We start from the raw sequence: 14,440 nt of genomic DNA, 5'->3' as shown, positions 1-14,440 counted from the left end.
GACCAAATTGGAGGTGGAAAGATGGAGTGAAAAAGATTTTGAGTGATCGGGGCCTGAACATGCAGGAGGATGAAAGGCGTGCAAGAAATAGAGTGAATTGGAACGATGTGGTATACCAGGGTCGACGTGCTGTCAATGGATTGATCCAGGGCATATAAAGCGTCTGGGGTAAACCATGGAAAGTTCTGTGGGGCCTGGATGTGGAAAGGGAGCTGTGGTTTCGGTGCATTATACATGACAGGTAGAAACTGAGTGTGAACGAACGTGGCCTTTGTTGTCTTTTCCTAGCGCTACCTCGTGCACATGTGGGGGAGGGGGTTGTTATTTCATGTGGTGATGGGAATGAATAAAGGCAGACAGTATGAATTATCTACATGTGTATATATGAATATGTCTGTGTGTGTATATATATGTATACGTTGAGATGTATAGGTATGTATATTTGCATGTGTGGACATGTATGTATATATATGTGTATGTGGGTGGGTTGGGCCATTCTTTCGTCTGTTTCCTTGCGCTACCTCGCTCACGCAGGAAACAGCGACAAACTAAAATACAATAATAATGAATAAAAATATATATATTCATATACGTATGTATTCCTATGAGTCCATGGGGAAAATGAAACAGGAAAAGTTCCCAAGTGCACTTTCGTGTAATAATCACATCATCAGGGGAGACACGAGAGAAATATAAGTCAGCTGATATACATCGAAGAGATGAAGTTAGGATGCCATTTGGTAAACATGTGATTGTCCAATCACATGTTTACCAAATGGCATCCTAGCTTCATAACTAATTTAGAACCAAATTCTATTAAAGTCCTGGTGTTACCTAGGACTATTCTAAAGGCTCCTGCTGCCTAAAGTTGAACTACTTTCAGTAGCAGGAAAAAGGGCAGTGTAAAGAGGCAGGGTAGCTAGGTGTGAGTTGGCCTTCACTGATGATATGGTTCCCAATCAGGATTACGCCTTCATGTATCAAAAAGGCCTACAGGGCAATTTTAAGAAAGAGAATGAGGCATGACACTGCTATAAATGGATAGCTTTTTTCAAAAGGACAGTGGAACTTTTTCCAACTCCAACTGAAACAGCTACTGAGCTATATATTATAATTCAGGGACTCTCTCTCCTTGTAACCATCACTCCACCACCACTCAAACCTTCATCAACACATTTTCTGATAAGATTTCATCAAATATTGCTAACATGGCAAGTAATTTTTCAGCTACATTGCTGCAGGTATATTCAATACTTAAGAGTAAACTTTGGAAAATCTGTGCTCAGGAGTGGAACCTTCCAAATGTAATGGGTTTCAGTCATAATTATGATGAAATGTTAAAAAATAAAAGGTTTTCCAGATATGTAACTCTGTCATTCAACTGGGCTTCCAGTATATGGAAAGAAATGAGAATAATGATATATATTCAAACAGCTTTTTCTAATGTAGTCAGTATTGTATGTCAGCTAAAAGTAATGAAAGTAGAAAGATGAATAATGAAGAAATACTCACTTGTAATAAAGCCTCTGATGGTGGGGGTCATTCCAATAATTGGCAACTGATATTCTCTGGCCAACCCTTGAGTAAAACACTTCATATGCAGTTTCTTTTATGTACTGTGGAAAGATAAGCCGAAGAAAGTCATCTGCAAAAAAAATTATTTTGGATATTCTTTTATCATCCAATAACAGCATTTTAGACAAACATGAATGATATGAAGTTATCTCTATCAAAAAAAAAATGTAGGCTTTGAAAGCAGAAAAATCTTTTTGCTCCATGGCAGTGTCCTAAAAGCACAATAGAGGCTACTAGATATCTCAAACATAATCAGGTTTGGAACTTCCAACACTCAAGTATTTAAGGTAAGGAAGTAATACCCTTCCTCATCTTTCACAAAACACTTACTTGTAGTGGTGGAAACCTGCTTGTTTTAGTCCCATCCTCAATGAACCAGAGGCTGATGCAAAGATAACTTCATCAGTTTGCTAGGTTCCAGCTGCTAGCAGCTTATGGTTCACAGATTGTAGGCCTCAACCCAAAAACAGTCACATTTGAAACAGACAAAGTTTGAAGAAAAGATCTAAGGGGTGGGTCAGGGTAAGAAAACAAGGAAGAAATGCTTACAGGACACCACCTCACAGAGAAAAATCTATTTTTAACTTTCATCACTTTCATTTCTCTCCTTTGTGATCTGTCTCCTCAAACAAAAGAATATACTTAAATGAAAGAGGAGGATCAAGAGAAGGGACTGAAGGAAAGTTGGTTTAATGCTGTATCCCCATTGATACCTTAATCAAAAATTACTCCAGGACCCCTTTTCCAGGAGCTCATGTAGCTCAAAGCTTATGCTCCACTTGATAGCAGGAACAAGATGGACTCTTTTGAAGCAATTAGAACTTCATCTCCTCCACTAATGACTCTGCAATATCATGTCAAACTGGCTTTATGGTAGTATGATGGGGAAGGCCTGTATCTACTTTTTTGAGAAAGCCATCCATGACTGAAAGCTCTCCAGTATTAGAAAACCACATCTACTTTCATAAGGGCCAGCCATGATTGGAAGTTCATTAAAAGAGATATATTACATATGACTACATCCCATAAGACTTCTCTCATTATACAGTAGAGGAACTTGAGCAGAAAATACTCTTTACAGTATAATCTATGCATGCATTCTGCCAATCCTCAGGCACTTCATCTAGATCCATACGTATATACAGTGAATATCCTAACCAGCCAATCAACAACACAGTCACCCCCTTTCTTAATAAATTCTACTACAATACCATCCAAACCCACCACCATGCCGGATTTCATCTTCTGCAAAGCTTTCATTACCTCTTCTCTCTTAACCAAACCATTCACCCAGACCCTCTCACTTCACACACCACCCTGATCAAAACATCCTACTTCTGCCACTTTATCATCAAACACATTCAACAAGCTTTAAAAATACTCACTTCAACACTACCTGTTATTTCTTCCCCACTTGCCCCCTTCACCAATGTTCCCATTTGTTCTCTTGTCTTATGCACATTATTTACCTCCTTCCAAAACATCTATTTATTCTCCCTAAAGTTTAATGATACTCTCTAACCCAACTCTCATTTGCCCTTTTTTTCAACTCCTGCATCTTCCTCTTGACCTCCTGCACTTTCTTTTATACATCTCCCAGTCATTTGCACCCATTCCTTGTAAGTATTGTCCAAATGCCTCTCTTTTCTCTTTCACTAACAACTTTAATTCTTCATCCCACTATTCAGTACCCTTTCTAATTTGCCCACCTCCCACCTTTCTCATGCCACATGCATCTTTAGCACATGCCATCACTGCTTCCCTGAATACATCCCATTCCTCACCCACTCCCCTCAAGTCATTTGCTCTCGCCTTTTGCCATTCTACACTCAATCTCTCCTGGAACTTCCACACAAAAGTCTTCTTTCCAAGCTCACTTACTCTCACCACTCTCTTCTCCCCAACACTCTCTCTTCTTTTTTGAAAACCTCTACAAATCTACACCTTTGCCTCCACAAGATAGTGATCAGACATCACTCCAGCTGCCCCTCTTAGAACATTAATATCCAAAAGTCTCTCTCTTACACGCCTATCAATTAACATGTAATCCAATAATGCCTTTTGACCATTTCAACTACTCACATACATATGCTTATGAGAGCAAGTGTTTTAGGAGCAGCTGAGTGAGTATGTCAGCAGCTTTGATGCATGAAACTAGGTTTTAGTGATGGGTGATTTAAATGCAAGGGTGAGTAATGTGGCAGTTAAGGGAATAATTGGTGTACATGGGGTGTTCAGTGCTGTAAATGGATATGGTAAAGAGCTTGTGGATTTGTGTGCTGAAAAAAGACTGGTGATTGGAAGTATCTGGTTCAAAAAGAAAGATATACACAAAAAGACATATGTGAATAGAAAGGATGGTCAAAGGGCATTATCGGATTACATGTTAACTGATAGGAGTGTAAAAGAGAAATTTTTGGATGTTAATGCGCTGAGAGGGGCAGCTGGAGGGATGTCTGATCACAATCTTGTGGAGGAAAAGGTGAGGATTTGTAGAGGTTTTCAAAAAGAAGAGAGAATGTTGGGGAGAAGAGTGTGGTGAAAGTAAGTGAGCTTGGAAGGAGACTTGTGTGAGGGAGTACCAGGAGAGATTGAGTGTAGAATGGCAAAAGGTGAGAGCAAATGATGTGAGGGGAGTGGGTGAGGAATGGTATTTATTCAAGGAAGCAGTGATGGCTTGTGCAAAAGATGCTTGTGGCATGAGAAAGGTGGAAGGTGGGCAGATTAGAAAGGGTAGTGAGCGGTGAGATGAAGAAGGAAAGTTGTTAGTGAAAGAAAAGAGAGGTGTCTGGACAATACTTGCAGGGATGCAGTGCAAATGACTGGGAGATGTATAAAAGAAGGCAGCAGGAGGTCAAGAGAAAGGTGCAAGGGTTAAAAGAGAGGGCAAATGAGAGCTAAGTTGAAAGAGTATCATTAAACTTTAGGGAGAATAAAAAGTTGTTTTGGAAGGAGGTAAATAATGTGCATAAGGCAAGAGAACAAATGGGAAGATCGGTGAAGGGGGCAAGTGGGGAAGTAATAACAAGCAGTAATGAAGTGAGGAGATGGAGAGTATCATGAAAGTTTGATGAATGTATTTGATGATAGGGTGGCAGATATAAAGCGTTCCAGTCGGGGTGATGTGCAAAGTGAGAAGGTCAAGGAGAACTGGTTTGGTTAAGAAAGAAGAGGTTGTGAAAGCTTTGTGGGAGATGAAATCAGGCAAGGTAGCTGGTTTGGATAGTACTGCAGTGGAATTTATTAAAAAAGTGGTGACTGTGACGTTGATTGGTTGGTAAGGATATTCAATGTATGTATGGATCATGGTGAATGCCTGAGGATTGGCAGAATGCATGAATAGTGCCACTGTACAAAGGCAAAGGGGATAAGGGTGAGTCCTCAAACTACAGAGGCATAAGTTTGTTGAGTATTCCTGGGGAATCATATGGGAGGGTACTGATTGAGAGAGTAAAGGCATGTACAGAGCATCAGATTGGGGAGAGGCAGTGTGGTTTTAGAAGTGGTAGAGGATGTGTGGATCAGGTGTTTGCTTTGAAGAATGTATGTGAGAAATACTTAGAAAAACAGATGCATTTGGATGTAGTATTTATGGATCTGGAGAAGGCATATATGTTAGGGTTGACAGATATGCTTTGTGAAAGGTTTTAAGAGTATATGGTGTGGGAGGTAAGTTGCTGGAAGCAGTGAAATGTTTTTACCAAGGATGTAAGGCATGTGTGCACGTAAGAAGAAAGGAGAGTGATTGGTTCCCAGTGAATGCTGGTTTGTGGCAGGGGTGTGTGATGTCTCCATGGTTGTTAGTTTGTTTATGGATGGGGTGGTTAGGGAGGTAATTGCAAGAGTTTTGGAGAGAGGGGCGAATAAGCAGTCTGTTGGGGATGAGTGGGCTTGGGAAGTGAGTCAGTTGTTGTTTGCTGACAATACAGTTCTAGTAGATGATTCAAGTGAGAAACTGCAGAAGTTGGTAACTGAGTTTGGAAAAGTGTGAAAGGATAAAGTTGTGAGTATATGTGAATATGAGCAAGGTTATTAGGTTCAGTAGGGTTGAGGGACAAGTTAATTGGGAGGTAATTTTGAATGGAGAAAAATTGGAGGAAGTGAAGTGTTTTAGATATCTGGAAGTGGACTTAGCAGCAGATTGAGCCATGGAAGTTGAAATGAGTCACAGGATAGGGTAGGGGGTGAAGGTTCTGGGAGCAATGAAGAATGTGTGGAAGGAGAGAACGTTATCTCGGAAAACAAAAATGGGTATGTTTGAAAGAATAGTAGTTCCAATAATTTAGTATGGTTGCAAAGCATGGGCTATAGATAGGGTTATATGGAGGAGGGTAGATTGTCCTCAAACATTTCATTTCCAAAACATCCACCTCCCTCCATATAACCCTATCCATACCCCATGCCTCGCAACCATATAATATTGTTGGAACTACTATTCCTTCAAACATTAAATTCTTGCTCTCCAAAATAACGTTCTCACCTACCATACATTCTTCATCTCTCCCAGAACTTTTGCCCCCTCCCCTATACTGTGACTCACTTCCACTTCATGATTCCATTCACTGCTAAGTCCACTCCCAGACATCTAAAACACTTCAATTTCCTCCAGTTTTTCTCCATTCAAACTTACATCCCAGTTTACTTGTCCCTCAACCCTACTGAACCTAATAATCTTACTCTTATTCACATTTACTCTTAACTTTCTCCTCACACACTTTTCCAAACTCAGTTACCAGCTTCTGCAGTTTCTCACTTGAATCAGCCACTAGGGCTGTATAATCAGTGAACAACAACTGACTCACTTCTCGGCCCTCTCATCCCTAACAGACTGTATACTCACCCCTCTCTCCAAAACTCTTGCATTTACCTCCCTAACCACCCCATCCATAAACAAATTAAACAACCATGGGGACATTACACACCCCTGCTGCAGACCGACATTCACTGGGAACTAATCACTCTCCTCTCTTCCTCCTTGTACACATGCATTACATCCCTGGTAAAAACTTTTCACAGCTTCTAACAACATACCTCCCATACCATATACTTTTGATACCTTCCACAAAGCATCTCTGTCAACCCTATCAAATGCCTTCTCCAGATCCATAAATGCTACATACAAATCCACCTGTTTTTCTGAGTATTTCTCACACATTCTTCAAAACAAACACCTGATCCACACATCCTCTACCACTTCTGAAACCACTCTGCTCTTCCCCAGTCTGATGCTCTGTACATGCTGTACATGCCTTCACCTTCTCGATCAATATCCTTCCATATAATTTCACAGGAATACTCAACAAACTTATGCCTCTGTAGTTTAAACACTCTCCTTTATCCCCTTTGCCTTTGTACAATGGCACTATGCATGCATTCCGCCGATCCGCAGCCACTTCACCATGATCCATACATACAATGAATAAAAATATCCTTACCAACCAATCAACACCAAAGTCACTCCTTTTTTTAATGTGAATGTCAGTTTGCCTCAGGGGTGCGTGATGTCTTCATGGTTGTTTAATTTTTTTATGGATAGGGTGGTTAGCGAGGCAAATGCAAAAGTTCTGGAGAGAGGGGCAAGTATGCAGCCTGATGTGGATGAGAAGGCTTGGGAAGTACGTCAGTTGTTGTTTGCTGATGATAAAGCACTGGTGGCTGATTCAAGTGAGAAACTGCAGAAGGACTGAATTTGGTAAAGTGTGTGAAAGAAGAAAGGTGAGAGTGCATGTGACTAAGAGCAAGGTTATTAGGTTCAGTTGGGTTGAGGGACAAGCAGATTGGTAGGAAAGTTTAAATGGAGAAAAATTGGAGGAAGTGAAGTCTTTTAGATGTCTGGGAGTGGATTTAGCAGCGGGTGGAACCATGGAAGCAGAAGTGAGTCACAGGGTGGGGGAAGGGGCAAAGGTTCTGGGAGCACTGAAAAAGATGTGGAAGGCGAAAATGTTATCTTGGAAAGCAAAAATGGGTATGTTTGAAGGAATAGTGGTTCCAACAATATCATATGGTTGTGAGGCATGGGCTATATATAGGGTTGTGTGGAGGAGGGTGGATGTGTTAGAAATGATATGTTTGAGGACAATATGTGGTGTGAGGAGGTTTGATCAAGTAAGTAATGAAAGGGTAAGAGAAATGCATGGAAATAAAAAGAGTGTGGTTGAGAGAGCAGCAGTGGTGTGTTGAAATGGTTTGGTCAGATGGAGAGAATGAGTGAGAAAAGATTGACAAAGAGGATATATGTCTCAGGTAGAGGGAACACGAAGTGGGAGACCAAATTGGAGGTGGAAGGATGGAATGAAAACGATTTTGAGCGATCGGGGACCATACAGGAGGGTGAAAGGCATGCAAGGAATAGAATGAATTGGAACGATGTGGTATACCGGGGTCAACTTGCTGTCAATGGATTGAACCAGGGCATGTGAAGCATCTGGGGTAAACCATGGAAAGTTTTGTGGGGCCTGGATGTGGAAAGAGAGCTGTGGTTTTGGTGCATTACACATGACAGCTAGAGGCTGAGTGTGAACAAATAGCCTCTTCACATATGATATTCATTTATAACTTCACTGTTGCTAAGTATATATATCAATAAAACTGACCAATGCAAAGCTTAATCCTGCCTAAATGTTACAGAAATGTCACAATGTTCAGGGAACTAATTATACCTACACAGTGTTTAGGGAAACCAGCTACTTCTACACGATGTTTAGGGAAACCAATCACACCTACACAATGTTCAGGGAAAGTAATTACAATTAGATCAAATAACTTGACAAATCTCCTTTAATCAGTTCTTTTATCCTCTTTGATATTACAGAAAGGCACTCGAAGTCTATGAGAAAGACTGAGACATTCTTTGATGAGTTAAATTTTGAAGGGAATGGCAGATACCATACTTAATCATTAAAAGATTCATATCTTTCTGATAAGTAAAATAAACGAGTGGATAGAAGGAGCACTAAGGAAATTAGAGTCATATTGAAATTGTGAAGGAAACTATCTATTTACCTAAATTCTATAATCATCCCATGAACCCTTTTTGAAAGGGTCCTGATGTTACTCCAAGACCCCTTTTCCAGAGGCTCCTGCTGCTCCAAGGCTGTGCTACACTCAGTAGCTGTGAGAGGATGGACTACTGTGAAGCGAGAAGTTTTCTGATGAGATTCAACTCTGTTTTGTCAAATGACAATGACATAGCCTTGCCAATGTGACTTTTCACTCAATGTAACCCTTTGCAGCCAGAGTCTGGTAAGTCATTAATGATATATATGGAGGAATAATGATATGGTACACTGTGAGTGACTTAATTCAGGAAAATTACTATAAAAGGAATACATTATACAGAGAGAACAAAGATTATCTTAATGTTAGAATGGTGAAGATACAACTGTCTTACCACCATACTGGCCAGCTAGAGGTGATGAGAGAACGATGAAGTCAGTAATATTATGGTCCATTGACTCCACGATTCCACGACTAATAATCCCTCCCTGAGAGTAACCTGAAAAAAAGAAATAGATATGCAAATAATACCACTAAGACATTCAAAAGTGAATATATAATATTCATTACTTACAATATCAATTATAATAATATAATACATAACATTTCAAAATTACGCAAATCAATTTTTTTTTATATATTGTATAGTACTACTCCTTCCAGCCCTTACTAAAATAATGGCTCAACATCACATACCTTGTTATTCATCTTATATCAATTGTACATATCATAAGTAGTGTATGTGCGAGAGCAAATGATGATGTGAGTGAATGGTCTAACATTAATGATAGGTTGTGCTAAGGATGTACATTATCATCTTGGTTGTCGAGCCTCTTTATGGAAAAGGTACCACATCGCTTCTATCATCCACCTCTATCTATTCCTTGCCATGTTTGGTTTCTTAATATTTGGTAGAAAGTTAAGGTTTTCCCACCTGACACATAAATAAATCTGACCATAACAAATGCAGATCAGGAACAGACAATTTTACATAAACCTCAGAACATCTCAGCTTAAAATGACAGGATGGTCATCAGTACTGTCATCTATGGATGAAGAAAGCTCTAAATAATTTCCAGGTATGGAGAGTGCTGATTGTTGTTTGATCATTAGAGCCAGAGCTTTGGGACTAAAGGAAAGGCACCTATTTATCATAAATAGCACTTGTTTCTTTAAAACAGTGAACAATCTTAAACTGAGTTGGACTTTTTCATTGCATGTTGATTGTCTGCAGTTACAAACTTATATTGAGCCCTTCGGAGTCTTTTTATTCAAGATTTGTTTCAAGAGTCATGGGTCACCACAAATTATGCCAATATCATTTTAAGCATACAGGTTTCAACTTCTTTCAGACAGCTAGATTTTCCTGTATTACATCCTAGGTGGTGGATGAGAAGGTAGAACATAATCATATCTTCCCACTGTCAGTCATTTTCCATCCATGCCAATAACAGCACATTTTTGTAAATTTTCTAGGATACAAACTATGAGACTTTTAGCTAGACTCAGAGGACCAAGCAGATGATAATTCTGAATTATTTGATGATGATGATGATGATCTATCTTTGGAATATGTGGAGAGTGATTTTGTTGGACATAAGCTCTTGTAGCACTGAAAGGTGATCAAAATGGGGCAGAAGAAGGCATTTCTAGCAAAAGAGTAGACAGTGTTGCTAGCAACTATCTGACCTTGACAACACTGCATCTGATTGGCGTAGCTGGTAATTTTACAAACATTAAAAAATAATGGGGTGAAGAGGGTGGTGAGAGTAAGTGAGCTTGGGAAGGAGACTTGTGTGAGGAAGTACCAGGAGAGACTGAGTACAGAATGGAAAAAGGTGAGAACAATGGAAGTAAGGGGAGTGGGGGAGGAATGGGATGTATTTAGGGAATCAGTGATGGATTGCGCAAAAGATGCTTGTGGCATGAGAAGAGTGGGAGGTGGGTTGATTAGAAAGGGTAGTGAGTGGTGGGATGAAGAAGTAAGAGTATTAGTGAAACAGAAGTGAGAGGCATTTGGACGATTTTTGCAGGGAAAAAATGCAATTGAGTGGGAGACGTATAAAAGAAAGAGACAGGAGGTCAAGAGAAAGGTGCAAGAGGTGAAAAAAAGGACAAATGAGAGTTGGGGTGAGAGAGTATCATTAAATTTTAGGGAGAATAAAAAGATGTTCTGGAAGGAGGTAAATAAAGTACGTAAGACAAGGGAGCAAATGGGAACTTCAGTGAAGGGCGCAAATGGGGAGGTGATAACAAGTAGTGGTGATGTGAGAAGGAGATGGAGTGAGTATTTAGAAGGTTTGTTGAATGTGTTTGATGATAGAGTGGCAGATATAGGGTGTTTTGGTCGAGGTGGTGTGCAGAGTGAGAGGATTAGGGAAAATGATTTGGTAAACAGAGAAGAGGTAGTAAAAGCTTTGCGGAAGATGAAAGCCGGCAAGGCAGCAGGTTTGGATGGTATTGCAGTGGAATTTATTAAAAAAGGGGTGACTGTATTGTTGACTGGTTGGTAAGGTTATTTAATGTATGTATGACTCATGGTGAGGTGCCTGAGGATTGGCGGAATGCGTGCATAGTGCCATTGTACAAAGGCAAAGGGGATAAGAGTGAGTGCTCAAATTACAGAGGTATAAGTTTGTTGAGTATTCCTGGTAAATTATATGGGAGGGTATTGATTGATTGAGAGGGTGAAGGCATGTACAGAGCATCAGATTGGGGAAGAGCAGTGTGGTTTCAGAAGTGGTAGAGGATGTGTGGATCAGGTGTTTGCTTTGAAGAATGTATGTGAGAAATACTTAGAAAAGCAAATGGATTTGTATGTAGCATTTATGGATCTGGAGAAGGCATATGATAGAGTTGATAGAGATGCTCTGTGGAAGGTATTAAGAATATATGGTGTGGGAGGCAAGTTGTTAGAAGCAGTGAAAAGTTTTTATCGAGGATGTAAGGCATGTGTACGTGTAGGAAGAGAGGAAAGTCATTGGTTCTCAGTGAATGTAGGTTTGCGGCAGGGGTGTGTGATGTCTCCATGGTTGTTTAATCTGTTTATGGATGGGGTTGTTAGGGAGGTGAATGCAAGAGTTTTGGAAAGAGGGGCAAGTATGAAGTCTGTTGTGGATGAGAGAGCTTGGGAAGTGAGTCAGTTGTTGTTCGCTGATGATACAGCGCTGGTGGCTGATTCATGTGAGAAACTGCAGAAGCTGGTGACTGAGTTTGGTAAAGTGTGTGAAAGAAGAAAGTTAAGAGTAAATGTGAATAAGAGCAAGGTTATTAGGTACAGTAGGGTTGAGGGTCAAGTCAATTGGGAGGTGAGTTTGAATGGAGAAAAACTGGAGGAAGTGAAGTGTTTTAGATATCTGGGAGTGGATTTGGCAGCGGATGGAACCATGGAAGCGGAAGTGAATCATAGGGTGGGGGAGGGGGCGAAAATTCTGGGAGCCTTGAAGAATGTGTGGAAGTCGAGAACATTATCTCGGAAAGCAAAAATGGGTATGTTTGAAGGAATAGTGGTTCCAACAATGTTGTACGGTTGCGAGGCGTGGGCTATGGATAGAGTTGTGCGCAGGAGGATGGATGTGCTGGAAATGAGATGTTTGAGGACAATGTGTGGTGTGAGGTGGTTTGATCAAGTAAGTAATGTAAGGGTAAGAGAGATGTGTGGAAATAAAAAGAGCGTGGTTGAGAGAGCAGAAGAGGGTGTTTTGAAGTGGTTTGGGCACATGGAGAGAATGAGTGAGGAAAGATTGACCAAGAGGATATATGTGTCGGAGGTGGAGGGAATGAGGAGAAGAGGGAGACCAAATTGGAGGTGGAAAGATGGAGTGAAAAAGATTTTGTGTGATCGGGGCCTGAACATACAGGAGGGTGAAAGGAGGGCAAGGAATAGAGTGAATTGGAGCGATGTGGTATACCGGGGTTGACGTGCTGTCAGTGGATTGAATCAAGGCATGTGAAGCGTCTGGGGTAAACCATGGAAAGCTGTGTAGGTATGTATATTTGTGTGTGTGGACGTATGTATATACATGTGTATGGGGGTGGGTTGGGCCATTTCTTTCGTCTGTTTCCTTGCGCTACCTCGCAAACGCGGGAGACAGCGACAAAGCAAAAAAAAAAAAAAAAAAAAAAAAATAATCATAATGATTATAACAAGAAAGGACGTATTTCATATGATAAAACATAATAACCAAGTTTTCAGTGTAACTGTACTTGTAATGTTACATCCATTTTTTCATGCAAGTTATAAAGCTGAGATTTTCAGGAATGAAAAAGAAACCTTAGTTTAAGATTTTAATGAAATGCAATTTCATTTCTTTGGTAATTATCTCATTTGTTCTTGTACTCATCACTTTGTTTTGGTAACAAATTAAAATCACCAATAAAAGTATAATACAGAAATCTGACTGAAATTCAGCATGCTAAAGTATGAAATGGCATCAGTGTGTTTGTGTGTCAGAGGATGTTTACTAGACCAACTACGATGGTGCCACTTTACAATGATTAGCATGTGTAAATGGGGATAGGGTTAGGTAATAGCAATGAAAAGGTTAAAAATGGGGGAGGAAAGAGGATATTAATGGATTACATACTAAATGATAGTCACGTAAAAGAGAGACTCTTGGACTTTAATGTGTTGAGAGAGGAAGCTGGTAGGATGTCTAACCTTTAACTATGGGAGGCAAGGGAGAAGATTTGTATGGATTTTCAGAAAAAAAGGAAATGTTAGGTGTAAAGAGGGTGATGAAAGTAAATGCCACTTTACAATGATTAGCATGTGTAAATGGGGATAGGGTTAGGTAATAGCAATGAAAAGGTTAAAAATGGGGGAGGAAAGAGGATATTAATGGATTACATACTAACTGATAGTCACGTAAAAGAGAGACTCTTGGACTTTGATGTGTTGAGAGAGGAAGCTGGTAGGATGTCTAACCTTTAACTATGGGAGGCAAGGGAGAAGATTTGTATGGATTTTCAGAAAAAAAGGAAATGTTATGTGTAAAGAGGGTGATGAAAGTAAATGAGTTTAGAAAAGAGACTTCTGAAGAAATACCAGGAGACCATGGGTGTAGAATGGCAAAAGGCGAAAGTAAACAAAGCAAGAGGAGTAGGTGGGGAAAGGGAGGAATATATGTAAGCAGTGAACACATGCACAACAGAAGTGTATGGCATGAAAAAGATAAAAGACGGGGAGGTGAGAAAGGGATGACAAAGTAAAGGTGCTAGAGAAAAAGAAAAGAAAGGTGTATGGGTGGTACTCAAAAGGAAGGAGCATAAATAATGAAGAGATGTACAAGAGAAAGCAGCAAGAGGTGAAGAGAAAGGAACAGGAGTTGAAGAAAAGGGCAAATGAGAGTTGGGGTAAGCAATTATTAGTAAAATTCAGGGAGAAGAAGATGCTTTAGAGGGAGGTTAACAATGCAAGAAAAACAAAAGAAAAATGGGAACATCAGTGAAAGAGGCAAATAGAGAAGTTGTCACAGGTAGTGATGCAGTGAGGAGGAGATGAAGTGAGTATTCTAAGGACTGCTGAATGTGTTTGATGATAGGGTAGCAGATGTAGGATGTTTGGGTTGGAAAGGTATGCAAAGTAAGTGAGTCATGGCAAATGGTTTGGTGAAGAGAGGAGCTGAAAGCCTTGCATAAGACGAAATGTGAAAAGACAGCTAGAGTGAATGGTATTTCTTGAGGAAGGGGGTTACTGCATGGTTGACTGGTAAATTAAGATTTTCAGGGTATGTATGAATAATAGTGAGGGGCCTGAGGATTGGCAGAATACATGTATTGTGCCACTGTCTAAGGTAAGGAAGACAAAGGCTAGAGGTGTAAATCTGTTAAGTGTACCTGATAAGTTGTATGAGAAAGTGGTGACAGA

At 40.1% G+C, this 14,440-nt stretch overlaps 1 protein-coding gene across 2 annotated transcripts in view; it reads right to left on the bottom strand.

The window, feature by feature from the left end:
* Ppt2 (palmitoyl-protein thioesterase 2) overlaps positions 1-14,440 on the bottom strand; it is a 117,303-nt gene that overhangs the window by 57,572 nt on the left and 45,291 nt on the right. For both annotated transcript variants that reach the window (XM_071669730.1, XM_071669729.1), the window contains exons 3-4: positions 8,966-9,070; positions 1,513-1,645 (exon numbers count right to left, since the gene is read on the bottom strand). In XM_071669730.1, coding sequence (XP_071525831.1) covers positions 1,513-1,645; positions 8,966-9,070 — 238 coding nt within the window. The remainder of the gene's footprint in view (positions 1-1,512; positions 1,646-8,965; positions 9,071-14,440) is intronic.

Source organism: Panulirus ornatus, chromosome 14 (genome assembly GCF_036320965.1).
Source record: "Panulirus ornatus isolate Po-2019 chromosome 14, ASM3632096v1, whole genome shotgun sequence".
Taxonomy (NCBI): domain Eukaryota; kingdom Metazoa; phylum Arthropoda; class Malacostraca; order Decapoda; family Palinuridae; genus Panulirus; species Panulirus ornatus.
This window is presented reverse-complemented; position numbering and strand designations above follow the sequence as displayed.